We start from the raw sequence: 15,021 nt of genomic DNA, 5'->3' as shown, positions 1-15,021 counted from the left end.
CCGTGTTATTATAGGATTGATTTTTCAAAAATAAAACTTCAACCGAGCTAACGACATCTGCGGTTTCAATTGTAAAACTCGAGGAGTAAATTTTCTCTCCTTTTCTTCCGCGAGCGTTGGCCAAAGAATTCAAGCTATTGCAGAAATTTCAAATAGAGAATTCCAATACCTGATTATCCATATATACCTGGATGTCTCCGACGTAGCTCTCTCTCTCTCTCTCTCTATATATATATATATATATGTATGTATATATATGTATATAAGGAGTGTATGTATATATACTTTAAGAGAAGTGTCAGCACCTGCAGGAGACGTCGGAATCAATTGTGGTAAAGTTTAGAAAGAAGTTTGAAGTTGGTTTTTTATTTTTTTTTTTTCCTTATTTTTTTCATCCTTTTTTCTACTTCTACTACGGTTTCGCCTTCAATTTCTCTTTTTCTGTTTCGTCTCGTTCTTGTTTTAATAAATTTAAAGAATCTTCCCAGTTCCCAGCAGCAGCAGCAGCAGCAGCAGCTCTAAGCTGCACCGACTAATTGCTTCGTGAGTATTATAGTAGTCTGATGGCTTTTCAATTTTCTCTAGTAGAAGGTTTATATTCTTCACCCTCAGCGTGCACAAAAGTTTGTAAATCGACGAACGTGATGTGATATCTTTGTGGCAAATTCGTAGTTATCAATAAAACAAAATAAAACAAGAAGAAAGAAAAACAAAAAATAAAAATAAAATAAACATCGCACGACACGATTTTTCATCTATCACGTTGTTACGAATCGTCGGGGCGATAGGGATTCATATCGCTTTATGAATCGTTGTGATGCAAAAAACTTAACGAACCGAAAAAGACTTTTTACCCCCTACTGAACATCGGATATTTCTGTAATTTGGGAAAAGGAATATTATCCCGTGAGCCGGATATCAGAGCGATTGAGTTAGGAAAACTGTCTTGAGGATATCTCAAGCGTACAGTCTGATCGAAAAATTGTTCAAATAAAGAAAAATTTATTATTGAAAAACAGAGTTGAAAAGATAAGGTTAAAATAATCAACGTTAATTTCGTCGAAATAATTTATCTACTCGATGCAGCTGAACAAGAAGACAAAGAAGAAAATAAAAAATGACGTGTTTCGATAAAAAAAATTCATTTGTATGTTTCCAATTTTGGCATGATTTTATTATTTTATAATTTCAATTTGTTGCATCTCGTGAATTTTCTAAAAATGTTCTGACGATCATACGGTATAAAAGTCTTTTTTTCCGTTTTGAAAATAAATTTCATTCATGTTTGAATTATTAATTTTTTGTTATTCCTAACTTTTTCAGACCCGACTGTACGTTTGGTACATCCTTAATATGCGAATGCGTCTTTTCATGCGTCGTCGGTCTTCTCATAAGCCATCGGCTTGTGTATATAAGCGAAAAAGTTTTCCTCAATGTATACGTATTACCGCAACTTTTTCCCCGCTGATAGTATAAATTTTCCCGGATGATTATTACTTTTATTATTATTATTATTATTATTATTATCACTGTCATTGTTATTTTATTACCGAACTTGCAAACTGCCTTTTGTTTATTCTATCTATCGCCGTTGATATAGTTATAACATATCGATGTCCTATTATCAAGTTGTTTTCCTTACTTATTTCTCATGTGACAGGAACATAAAAAAAAAACTTAGTCATAATTTTCCTCTCTTCATTTCTGATCTCCGATTCAATAAATTCTTTACCATAAAATGCACGGAATAACGTTTATCCTGAAAAATTCATTGGACTTGCAGGTTGGAATGAATGAAAAAAGTTTTTTTTTTTTTTTAGAAAAAATGGAATCTAAATGACAAAGAATGACTAGTTTGAATCGGTTCGTGCAGACACGAGCATATTAGCTTGAAAACAGAGCTGGAACGAGAAGCGATAAGAGAAGAAACAAACACATGAGCCATAAATTTTTTTTCACTTTTTGTGAGTCTCATTTTTGCCAGATAAAGTTGGTCCGCACGTGTAAACGATCCGTAAAAATGTCGTCCCTTGTAGATACGAAAAAGATTTTCATAAATCGATCCAAACTTGTTCACCAACTTATATTTGAACAAATACTAATAACGGAAATATTTTGACGATACGAGAGAAACAAAATATTCAAAAATAAAAATAAAAAGAAAGAGAAGTGGAAAAAAAAGTTTGCGCGACAAAAGAAACGGAAAATGAGAGAGAGAGAGAGAGAGACGGAACGCGGATAAATTTTTAATGCCTTTCCCGCTTTTCCGAATATAATATGAGAATGGTTAAAAAGCTTTGAATATAACCTTTCGGACGCGAGGCTTGAAACGCGCGCGTCTCAAGTTAGAAGAGCCGGGAATTTCTACCGGCTGGTGATAATTGTCCCTTTGTAGCAGAAGTGAAACACGTAAAAGTGTATTCTCCCTCATCCCCCTGCGCCCCTCGTTATTCATTTCTCATTGTCAGCACCCTGAGCCGCCTTGTCGGATTATTCCAATTTGCATGATATTCTCTTCAATCAACAATACTCCAATTAGGATTAACGATGCGTAAGTTAATCTTTGATTGTAGACGAATCATCTCCCCACCGGGGTATTCAAAATGACGAATTCTCCAAATTTCAAACGTTACATATACCCCGATACCTTCTGTCTAATCCACGATGTTGGCAAGTTTTTTTTTAAAACTTTTTTTATTTAAGAACCTTGGTTGGCCCGAGATAGTTGCAATGCTTCAAATCATTCTATATTTTCAAGTCTAAATCTTACTTGAAACAGGTTAGATTTTCAGTAAGAACTTCATTCGAAACTAGTGAAATTTTCTTACCGTGTTGGTAACATTTTTACAAAGTTGGCTACGCTTATAAAACTAGACGAGTTTTAATTCTCGATCAGGTCCTTTCAACAAGAAATCTTGGTGTAAAAAAGTTAATATACAATGTAAAAAAAAAAAAAAAAAAAGAAGAAGAAAAAATGGAAACGGACAACAACACAGAAACGTAGAAAATTCTTATTAGTGTAACAATTAGATACACTTAGACGTAGAAAATATATATACAGAGCGAGTAGCAAACGGCCAAATAGTCGAACACGCATGCGCTACAATTCTAGAGCAAAAGCAGTTGTTTTGTCAGGTTAACCAACCGTCATAAGATCAAATGACAGGATGCCGCGATGTATCTAACCTCAAAAATGTTGATCGTCTTGACAAAACAATTCCTTTTTCATCATAAGTGCATAAAAAGTGTAACTTTGCGTAGCATTTTAACGGGACTAAAGTAGCCCATTTCACCTTTTAGTGTTTTAAAGATAGTTTTGCGCATGCGCAGTCAACAATTGTTTCACTTTCGTTCCTAGGGATAAAAAAATTGACTACTCGGGTTCCGCAAAACTACCACGCAAAGCACCACCACTTTTCATTCGTTCGTTATGAAAAATATCGTCTGTGACTCTGGCCAAAAGTTGGCAATCGCAATTCGTGTGATTTCCGACCGCGCTTTGCTCAGACGCAAACTTTACACTCGTTGCAATCGCCAACTTCTGTCCTTTGTCATACAATATATTACCGCTTTAGAATTTTAGCGCATGCGCGTTAGACTATTCGACAATTATTAACTACTCACTCTGTATATATATATATTAGGGTGGTCCTTATTTAGGGTATTAATGAATTTTTTCCACCCCCCCCCCCCCCCCCCGCCCCCCAAATCAATTTAAAATAATTCAAAAACAATTGCCTATTTTATTCAGATTTTCACCTCAACTCTAAGATAGTCTTTATCTTTATCTCAGTATATATTTTATTCTAAACGTAATAGTCTTTCAGAAAAATCTGTAATTGCAATGTTTTAGTGGGCATCAGGGCTACCACGTGAAAAAAAATTCACATCATCATATCAGCCAGTCTCGACGAATTGCACACTCTTGGAATATAACTTTTTTTTTTTAATTTAGATGAAGACGATTCGTCTAGATTGGCTGGTATGACGATGTGAATTTTTTGTCATACAGTATCACTAATGTCCACTAAAATTTCGCAGTTATAGATTTTTCCTAACATCATTACTTTTACAATAAAATATATACTGAGAAAAAATGTTATTCCCATGTTACTTCCATGAGGAATTTCGATCACAATGCGGACTATCTTAGAGATGAGGTAAAAATCTGAAAAAAATTAGGTAATCGTTTTTGAATTATTTGAAATTGATTTGGAGGGTAGGGCGGAAAAAATTCATCAACACCCTAAATAAGGACCACCTTAATATACATATACATCTACAATATACACATATATTTATATTTATATATAAAAATCGGGTGGGGATCAAAATTTGGAAGGATCATTATTGCGAATGGCAAACATGTGAAAATAAAATAACGAAATATGAATTGTTCGAAATTTTGGATCACTGGCTAGTAATAATCAGGATTTCGAACAATTCATATTTCGTTATTTCATTTTCATATCTTTGAAATTTCGATATATCATTCATTTGCAATATTAATCCTTTCAAGTTTCAACCCCTTACCCTAAAAATCAATTAGCGACTTACAGACAACAGTGAGGTTGGCCAACTTGTACCCGATGGCGAAGAACGGAGCCTCCGTTGATACCTCGCATTTGTACTGTCCGGATGTTTCAAGTGTTAGGTTTGTCAGCCGTACCGAGTGCTCGGTGTTGGCCTCTCTCTGCGAACAAACAAAATGTTTGCTCAAGTAATGGCGCTTCTCTTTTTTGCCCTATACGTACCCCCTCCCCCAATCATCGTGCCTCCTTCCTTTCTCTCTCCTTTTTTCCTTCTAGGCTCCTCTCATCTCGCTCACATCTTTCTCCATATATTATTCCCCTTCTCTCATCCACTCCCCTTCCCCCCCTTCCCTATTCATCTCCCCACCGTTTTCTGGGTTCGCTTTCAAATAACTATACATAGATATAGCCGGCAGCCACCTCCTTCCGCAAATATCTCGAGCTTTTACCGGTGGGCGAGTTTTTTATTTTTTTTTTTTTTTCATCTCTTTCTTCCTTTCTTGGTGAAAATGCTTGCTACAGCTTTTAAGGACAATTTCACTACCCCCAGCTAATGCACATTTTTGCTAATTATTTTGCTTCGTTTTTACCTGCCACCCATGTTACATTATGGAAATTGTTGTCTTTGTAGGAATTTGAAAAAATTCTTACCATAATTTCGATTGCTGGTGTTATCCTAAATACAAGTAAGCCTCGGAGTGTCGATTTATCCTGTTCCTATCAATTGACGCGAAGGAAATTGTTTCGCGGCTGATGGGGATGAACATTATAATATATTGTTTTATATACTCGGAAAGTTGCTGCTGCAGAGACTTCTTGAGGCTGCGTGGATTTGAATTCAGGAGGCAGGTATAATAATATAACGTAACCCTGTCTGTGTGTGTGTGTGTGTGTGTGTGTTCCTTGTACAGGATGAAACGTAATCAGGTTGAATGAACAATTTTAACCCCTTTTATTCATCGTATTTTATTTTTCTCGTTTTGAATACCACCCGCGAGTCGTATTTAAATTACACAAAGGTAACACCCTCGCACACATATACAGAGATCTGTAATCTACATGTATAATAATCTTGGGAAAAGCTGGAGTGCCGAGTTTCCGAGGAGAGTGCATGATGGTAAGAGGATGAGGAGAGGATCGGGAGAAGGAAAATTTGTACAAGTTATAGTTATAGAGGAGGCGGTTACTTCCAACGCGTTATACTTCATCCCGAGAGCAATTCATGGTATGTTTTACTTACTTAGTTTAAAGCCGCAGGGATCGGGCATCGCTGCATCGCGTGAGGTATTAAAAACAAGGATCCAAGAGAAAAGAAAAGGAATATCGCTGTTCAGGCGTCGCCCCTAGGGTGAATGGATATTAGGGTCAGTATCGCATTACGCAAGAATGTCGATGCAAAGAATTCCTCAAGGGTTTATTTTTGAGTTCGTTATGGTAAGGTCGAGACTGCTGCCAATAAAGAACGCGCGGACTTGAAATTGTCTAATTCGTTTTACCCCTCCTTTTCTCCTCCCCTCTCCCTTCAGCTACCGGTTGACAAAACCACGAGAAATTTCCCCAAGAAACAGAGAGAAGGCCAAAAGCCTCGGGAGATGAATTGTCGAGGCCACAGAAAGGCCCGCCACTATACCGAGGCCAAAGCTACGTCTCGAAGCCCCGAAATGCTTCGTCGTTTATCTCTGAAGGCTTACTTTGATAAGAGATTTTACTCCGCGTAAGGAGTCCTCGTGAAAAATAGACATAAAGCAGTACAAATTGGAACCGCCCATGCACCCCACACATTTACAATTTTTATGCCAAATCTTCATTCAAAATCTCTCTACACCGTCCATTTTCCACTTTCCTCAAAAACTTGAGGTTTAAAAATACTCGTATACGTGACGCGGGACTGTCGCAAAAAAAAAATTTACATTCCCTTCACTCGCATCCGTTTATGCAGCGATTTGCTCTCCCCCCCCCCTTGAATTTTCTCTCAACTTAAGCCGCTTCGACTATATAATTTAACCGAAGGACTTTAGTTAGGGGTAATGAACAAGTCTTTATATACGTCATCGTCTCACCAAAGAGTTTCATGAATATCACCAAAAACCACTAAACCCCCCCCCCCCCCCCCTTCAGCCCAGTTTTCTGTCTGAAGAGTATTAAATGGATGAAAACATCGATTACTTGACATTGCTTTGTAATCAATTCATTGCCAATAATCGACGCTTTTAGTAATGATCTACACATAATTCACAACTGAAATACTAATTAAACTTGGGATCATCGAATTTCTAGCTTCCAATACCAATTTTTGTTCGAATCTACAAATTTTCCACTGAAAACACCGTTTGACTTAAAATACCAGATTTGTCTGTGATATTTAAACTTGTACTATTTCATCGTTCCTCTTTTGTTCTACATTCCTATTCTATTCCGTCGTTCCTCTACGATTCCACCCCATTCCTAACCTATTCCATCATTTATATTCTGTTCAACGTTTCCACCGACCCGCGTAACCTTGAATTGCAACCTAACGTTAAGAATAACTTCAAAAACTGTGCGCTCCGTTCGAACCAACAAATTTTCCACTAACATCACCATTTGACTTAAAATACCAGATTTCTCTGTGATATTTAAACTTGTACTATTTCATCGTTCCTCTCTTGTTATACATTCCTATTCCATTCCGTCGTTCCTCTACGATTCCACCCCATTTCTAACCTATTCCATCATTTATATTCTGTTCAACGTTCCCACCGACCCACGCAAACTTGAATTGCAACCTAACGTTGAGAATCACTTCGAAAAGCGTGGGGTTGGAAAGATAATGAAATGTAATTAAAACCACGAGGTCCGCAGCCATGAGGTATAGGGTAACTCATCGCCGTAAACTCGATAGGTTAATAACAAACTTTTCACGGAAAGGGATATACTTGCAAAGATTGCTTGAAAGCTGTAGAGCGTTGGGGGAACGTTAGACTGTGTAACATATAACGATCGCTACACGAATTTACATCGATATACATATATAATATGACTTGGGGTTATAATATTCTTAGTGAAAATAACAAAGTTCTAATTAACGCAATCCGTTTACCTTACACCGCGTAGTAAGAAACGAGAAGCAAAGAAAAGGGTGAAAAGTTTTTAATCAATCATATAAAACGTGATCGGGCTGAGCAAAGGGTTTCAGGTATTTAACTCAACGGTAACTCGATACGTATTTCCAGTCAACTATGAATGATTCAGCAGCTACAGAGTACGAAGGATGGGTCAGACGTTAAGAGGCGGAGGAGAAAGAGAAAGGAAAAACGGAATGATGGGGAGAGAGAGGGAGAGAGAAAAAATATGAAGAAAACTCGTTGACTACTTTTTAATCAAATTGATTTACGATCAGATAAAAAGTGACTTTCACGATGGGATGATATTAACTTTTAATGGATATCTCAGCCGGCATCAATATTCAGCACGGTACAAAAAAAAATTGTTTCACAACTCCCGGTGAACATGGTACAAACTACCTTCTGACTACCCCGTGCTATCCTTGATGGATCCTTTACCTTTTTCCGGATCCAATTATCCAATCTGACTACATTTAAGGGCGTCCTGGCTCGTCTCAAACTATTATAAGACGAAAGTGACACTTCCAAAAGCAATAAGACATAAGGGTGCAGTTATGGTAACGTCCGGTTACTTGTTCCAATAAAGCAGAATGAATATAGTCACATAAAAAATGTTACACGGTTATTGTTACACTGAAATTCTTCCCTTCTTAGAACTGCAGTCATTGATGCATCTCACTTTTTACCAATGGATTGACAACGAGTTTTCACAAGTGAAATACGAAACCACAATAATTTTGGTTCACTCTCGACACCTCGCCGCCATACACAGAAGTATTCATCACGTGTTTCCAAATCAATGACGTAACAACAAGAAGGAAGAGGAAGACAGTAAGGAAGGAAGTCTGTTACGTGGCTTGTTACGAGGATAGAAACCGCGACGTCTGTGAAAGGTAGAATACGTATAATATACGTACGTATACACACATAATAATCGGGAATGATGATGAAGTTCCAATCTCGAGCAGTCAGGCAACGCCTCGACAAAACGCGAGAGACTGACGAGACGCGATCTTGAAATGCCGGTGATAATAATTCAAATAATTCAAAGAGCTGTCGTCTTCTACCTCTGCAGTGTCGACGACGTCTTGCATACATAGCGTATGAGATTGTCGTAGCATTACACCGAATTCCTAGACCGGGTTTGCTCGTCGACGTCGTCGACGTCGTCGTCGTCGTCGTGAGCTGCTGCCTGCAGCTGGTGCAGGGGATATTGTTTGCGAGTGCAATACCGGCTGGCTGTGGGCTTTCACCTCGACCCTCGACGATATAATGATTTGTCGATAATACGTCGTCGCGGTCGCAACGTTAAATTTCGTCCTACGGCACCGTCGGACGAGCAATGACTCGCAGCCCGTCTCCTCGCCTTCGATTAGCCACATCCGAGGCCAAATTAGCACTGGCCGGTATGTGTTCCCGTTACGGGAATCCGCTACAACCAGCCCAATTCCATTTTCCGTTCGTCCCGCAGCATCGGATCTCGTATCCACTTCGATGCTGTGGCGTAGGAAATTGGATGATTGATTGATACGAACTCGATTAGATCACTGGACCCAATGACCCAGCCTGACCGCCTGTAAGGTGCGTTATACATCCCATGGTTCTGAGAAAAGGGTTTCTTTAATTCCGTTAACGCCAATTTATCGAGAGGCAAAGGAACGCGGAGAGCAAAACAGACCAGAGTTGTCCCACACTGCTGACAGAGGAGAAAAACCAAATGGAAGATACATGTAAGGGACAAATGGGAGGCAAACACTAGTTCTGCCATCTCTGCAGAACGGGGATTCTTTAACCGGAATACAAGATACCGTCTGTTACACCAATTTTGAGATCTGACGGTAAATGGTGTTGAAAAACAAACGGACTCCATTGTCTGAATCGTTAGAGAGAGGAGAAAAACACCCTTCAAAAAATCTACGGCAATGTTACAGAGGCCAATAATTGTGCACATGAATCGAACATCACTCCTACTGTGTAATAGAAATGAATGTTAGAAGATTGGTTCACCGCGAGCTAAGGATCTCAACAATTTGAGAAACAGGTTTTATGATTAGCACATTCAAGACACCAAGCTTAAGAATTTCAGCTTGCGTTATTCGAAAGTGCTCAGATTTGTTTCAATCAGTTAGCAAGTATGCTGTTCGTTAAAGTTCACAGTTATCATTACTACAAGTTTTCCCAACTTTTGATTTAGACTAGGCACGGTTCATTCATCGTCACCTCATTCTTGGAAAGGCTGAATGTACCAGAATAGTCGGGTAGAAACAGTTGGTAATATTGGATCCGAGAAATCGGTGGTAGAGCTGATCATGCACGATTAATAGACAGACTATACCATACCAATGGTGGAATATCATAATGCTGCCCATGGTACAGGCTGTTGGGAAATGACTGGAGTATGCATGAGGCGTTATTAGCGAAGGATGGGCGGACCCACCCGCCATCTACGTGTTCTGGCTTGAATAGTATTGTTGCCCGAGCTCAACCGGTTATTACGGGTCGTTCAATACGTGTCATCTCGTTCATGGAACATCGGGTATAGAAAAGCCTTTATCGCATACTTGTGTCTAGCTGCCTGCGAATACACGCCGTCGAAGCGTTATTGAGATGTGACAAGAAGATCCTGGGTCCTGTCGTCGTGTCGAAGGTTGTTCACCATACCTGTTCCAACAACCGCAATTCCCTTTTGTCGTCGACATTTGTGTAGATGTGCGGGGATTCTGAACGGTATTCACGACCAAAACCAACGCACCGTTTCTTCCAACTGTCAGAAAACTGATCTGCACTGCCTGTCTCAACTTCATTCGTCATTCGACATTTCCTGAAGTCTATACTTTTCCACAAGTCTCATTCGTCGTCGTTCTCTCTGTCAACTGGTCGATCAAACTGATATGCACGGTTAACATTGCCGTTATCATATAAATTGCACAGAGTACAGAAGCACCGATTCGACAGTTGATTCAACGTTTTGTACATACACACACTGCTGCTGGAGGTTCTGATTCCATTGTCAAAAACCACTAGCGATTGCTCAGTAACTGCGGTCGATGGAGGTGTTTTTTATTTCTCGTTTTTTCTCTCTGGTCTGTAGTCAGTTTTCCATTCAATCGTTTCAATAATACTTTACTTCCGTCCGAGTCGCGGGGATGTTGTCCGAGTTTATCCAACGTCGGGTCTGGTGCAGGCAGAGCCATTGAGTATATATATCAACGTGACTGGTCCAAGCCTGTATTCATCACCGTAGAGTGGAGAGTCTATCTAGTTGATTGTCGGGGGCTTTAATACTCCCTTCAACTCTGCCCGCCCGCGCCACCACGCTATCAATTTGGCAATTGCTCATAGGAAACTTTCCGGAGAATCATCTGACCATCTATCTGCGTCCGTCTATTATCGTTCCGGAACGCGGAACAGACTCGATTACATTACTCTGCGGTTTCAACACGGTGCTACATCATCGACTGCAAGCTTCTCACATCATCCTGACTTTATGCTGCAGAATTATGAAACAATTTTGATGAACAGACCGATACAGTCTATGAGAGAAAAGGAGACACCATTTGTGTTTTGATTATTATGTGCATGATTGGCTTGATCCAGAAATTATTTAACCGTTAAACCCGTGATCCGATCCAAGTAAACTAGCAAATTAGGTATATATAGGCAGTAGTGAGGTACTTTAAACATGCCTGGGTTGAACACCAATAAGCAGGGCTGCTAACATCCGTCTTTGAATCGGAATATAAACTTGATTAAATCATTTCCCCGTCGAGTGATACTCTGGTTTATCTGTGAAAGAGCTGCTGCGAATCTAGTATAGCGCAGGAAAATACTTGCTTAACGGTACTGTAGTAGTTCGGTAAGCTAGCGCTCTTCTTGATAAAGTTACTACGAGAAACAGTGAAAAGAAAAAGTAACGAATTCAAACGCTTCTTTCAATGGTTGTTCTGAAGTCTAGCATCAGCGTCAGCTTTATAAAGCCAAATCAATTATCTGCTGGATGAATATTTTATTAAAAAAAAAAGAAAAAAAGGTATCGAGTACTCGATGGATAAACAAAAGGCAGAACCCCACCGGCGATATCTTTGTAATAATATTTTCTGAGTAAACATCGATGTCGGTTTCATTAGACGTCCACCTCCACGTCCTTCTCCAATGGATCACCGAATCTTATTCGATAACCGTGCTCGACTTGAGGCAAACATCCGATGGTGAGGACGTTACCATGGAGCGGTAATTAAATTTAAATAATCAAGAGAGACTCCGTGCGAGCTTTGTGAACTGGTAATTGACCCTCTGACCTTACCTCCAAGTTTACGATTAGGAACTAGCTGTTACATTCGCAATCACTTGAGTTGGTTATACGTGCTCCACGTTGTCTGGTATGGTTCTCAATCAACTCTACAGTTGGGTAATCAAAAGCCCACGTTGTTTCTGCAATTCGCTGAATTGCAACAACCGCGAAATCACTGTCACGACTTTGTGGTCAACCAGTCTTCTTCTGACCCCAGAGTCTGGCGAGTGACCTCGTCGAGGTTTGATGATCGAGTCTTTCAGCCACTTCAAACGAAGACTGGAAAAGTCTGGAGGAACTGGTCGTCTTCCAGTACCCAAGCCACAATCCTTGGATGGGATAGGTATACTCGCTATACCTGATATTGATCCGAGTGGATAATATACGGTTTGAGAGGCACAGTGTCCGGTTGAAAGATACGAGAAGGTACAGTTACAAATAGCCAGACGTCAATCCTGGCGTTGTACCTATGTGTAGACTTGAAGCCGAGAGTCTAGATTCAAGTTAAGTAATGAGAAAATTGCAGTGAAGGCAGTTGTATTTCATCCGGAGAGTTAACTTTCAATGGTCCGATTGTATGCAACGACGAATCACAAAGATGCTCGGGAAGGTTAGGGAAGTCGTTGACTTTCTTCCACGTTGCATTTCCGTGTAAACCGTGCATTTCAAGTTCGCGTTAGTTTGTCCATTAATGAGAACGTCGACTTGCTACTTTATTATTTCTCACCGAAAGGGAATTCGTGTTTTGGCAAAGTACCGCTATCCGTTAACCCTCCGCGACGTCGTCGTGTGGAAAGTGCGGAAGAGTTTTCACAACTTCTCAACTTTGTACACACATATATGTATGTGTATATATGTGCGACAAAATTAGCCAATTTAACTACGGTCTCAACAACGATAAATTTTCCTCACAAAAGTATGAAATTAATTTATAGCTACAGAATCCCCCATACGTGAACTGTCACCTCGTCTCACGCCATTTGTATTAATTTCATTGCATTCATTCCTTCTCCGGTACAGAAACATCTAAAAGCGCAGATTTGAACTTCAGAAAATGTAATTCGACCAAATTCAACTGCATGTTACACGCTTCTGACGACGTAATTAGAGTTTCTTCCATACGAACCGTCGTCAGCTATCATCGAGTCCCACAGTAAAATGCCGCAACGTGAGAGATTCGGAGTCAATTCGACCCCCTAAGAGCGAGATGGAAGATTATCCCAAATAACACACAGTCGACTCGTATTCGACTTATTGGTACCAAAAAATGAAGTTAACTGACAAGAAACCGTTGAAAAAGGCGTAGTTGAAGCCAACATCTGACTACATGTCAACCGCAGAAGTTGACGGTTGCGAATTAACCATAACCAGTGTACAAGTAGAATTTGAACTGATTTACAGTTGTAGTCAAAAAATAGTGAAGTAAAATTTTGAAACTTCGATAATCACATGATCTGGTTCATGATCCATTTAATCCACTTTACACTGGATTCTATACTGTGTTCTAAGGACGACATGCTGGATAAAATAAAGTCACCCTCTTGCCGACTTTTTGTCAATTCTAACCAAGTTAAATTTTTCATAAAATCAGTGAACTCACGTCTACGGAAACTCCGATCGGGTGAAAAGTCTGCATCTGTGGATCGACTTCCGGCACGTATCGAAAGAACTCGTGTTCACCCTTGTACCATTTTACCGAGTAGAGTTTGTTCCCCGGACTCAGCTTCCAGTGGCAGGTGAGATCGACGGTAGATCCAACCTCGGCTTGTGGCGGCACCTTGACGCTGACTATGATGTCATCTGAAGACAAAAAGGAAAGATATAGAACTGAGTCTGATTATTTATCAGCGTATAATGACGGCGGGAAAGTGTCCAAGTGTTGCGGTTTCAGGGGAGCAGGAAAATTGGAAAGAGCCGACGGAACGGCGAGAGAAACAAAAACTTTCCAACAAAGTTGTTTCCATGATAAAAAGGCTTGAAACCCCTCCCCCGTCAGTCCAAGTCTGCAGCTTCTTCACTTTATTCAAGCTTAATTTCTTTTAATTATATCATAATAATTATGAAGCTTTCAAGCATTAAAAGTACTCTCCAACCCAATCCAACCAATTAGCAAGACGCTCTGTATTTTAAGTCATGCAAACAGATGCCTTGCTAATAGGATCTTAGGCGCGGGTAATGCTTTGAAGGAACGGTCCGCGGAGTTAGAGCCAATTCGAAAGAGGGACATCATGTCTTGTGGAAAAAGGTTATTTTCCTGCAACTGTAGAGGGTAGAAGTTAAAGCGGACTATCTCCATGCATAGAAAGTGCCCGTGAAGGAGAGGGAAATCAAGATGGCGTTGCCGTAGCAAAATTGCCACAAAGCGCCAATCAGATCGTTTTCCTTATTGCTTATGAGCGCTATTCCGCCGACTTGTTGAACGACTATTTCCTGCTTTTTGGCGAACACTTTTCCAGTTGGAATCCAATTTGCGCTACTTTTCCTCACCTCTAGAACCTTCCATACTCCCAACGAGATGATCGCCGTTGCGCATGCGCCGGTTACTCGATCAGCGGTTAAGGTGCTTATAAAGAAGCGTCGTACACCTCGAAAACGCGGAGAAGCAAAACTCCTATACCGCTCAAGCGATCAGAGTGAAACTTGGGCAATTAATACCTTATTTTGGCAAAAAGTGGAGTGTCTTTTCACTTTTTCAAAATTTGGAAAGAAAATTTACAGATTGGTTACCACCCACAGAAATTTGCTAAATTTTCACAGTTAAACTGAAGGAATTGAACTATCCGGTATGATGCCACTCGGCGGTGATGAAACACACATTTTGAGCCGAGTCCCATGAGATTTGATAGTGAAATGACGAAATGGCAGCTGATCTGGTTTTCGATTATAAAGTACACCGAAATCTCATTTTGGCGACATTTGTTACCGACCTTTCATGCCTGCCTTAATTTTTTACCGACATTACACGCATACATTACCGTCATGCGCGTAATGTCGGTAACAAACGTCGCCAAAATGAGATTTCAATGTTCTTCATAATCGAAAACCAGATCAGCTGCCATTTTGTCATTTCACCATCAAATCTCATGGGACTGGG

The 15,021-nt window shown here is 39.9% G+C and overlaps 1 protein-coding gene across 2 annotated transcripts in view; it reads right to left on the bottom strand.

The window, feature by feature from the left end:
• The window catches only part of LOC124411236, a 107,986-nt gene that overhangs the window by 17,877 nt on the left and 75,088 nt on the right, over positions 1-15,021 (bottom strand). The window contains exons 2-3 of one of the 2 annotated variants that reach the window (XM_046890236.1): positions 13,528-13,727; positions 4,558-4,693 (exon numbers count right to left, since the gene is read on the bottom strand). In XM_046890236.1, coding sequence (XP_046746192.1) covers positions 4,558-4,693; positions 13,528-13,727 — 336 coding nt within the window. Of the gene's footprint in view, positions 1-4,557; positions 4,694-10,297; positions 10,484-13,527; positions 13,728-15,021 lie in introns of those variants that run through there. The other variant, XM_046890237.1, reaches the window with a different exon arrangement.

Source organism: Diprion similis, chromosome 10 (genome assembly GCF_021155765.1).
Source record: "Diprion similis isolate iyDipSimi1 chromosome 10, iyDipSimi1.1, whole genome shotgun sequence".
Taxonomy (NCBI): Eukaryota; Metazoa; Arthropoda; class Insecta; order Hymenoptera; family Diprionidae; genus Diprion; species Diprion similis.
Note: the sequence above shows the minus strand (reverse complement) of the source record. Positions and strands in the feature narration are given on the sequence as shown.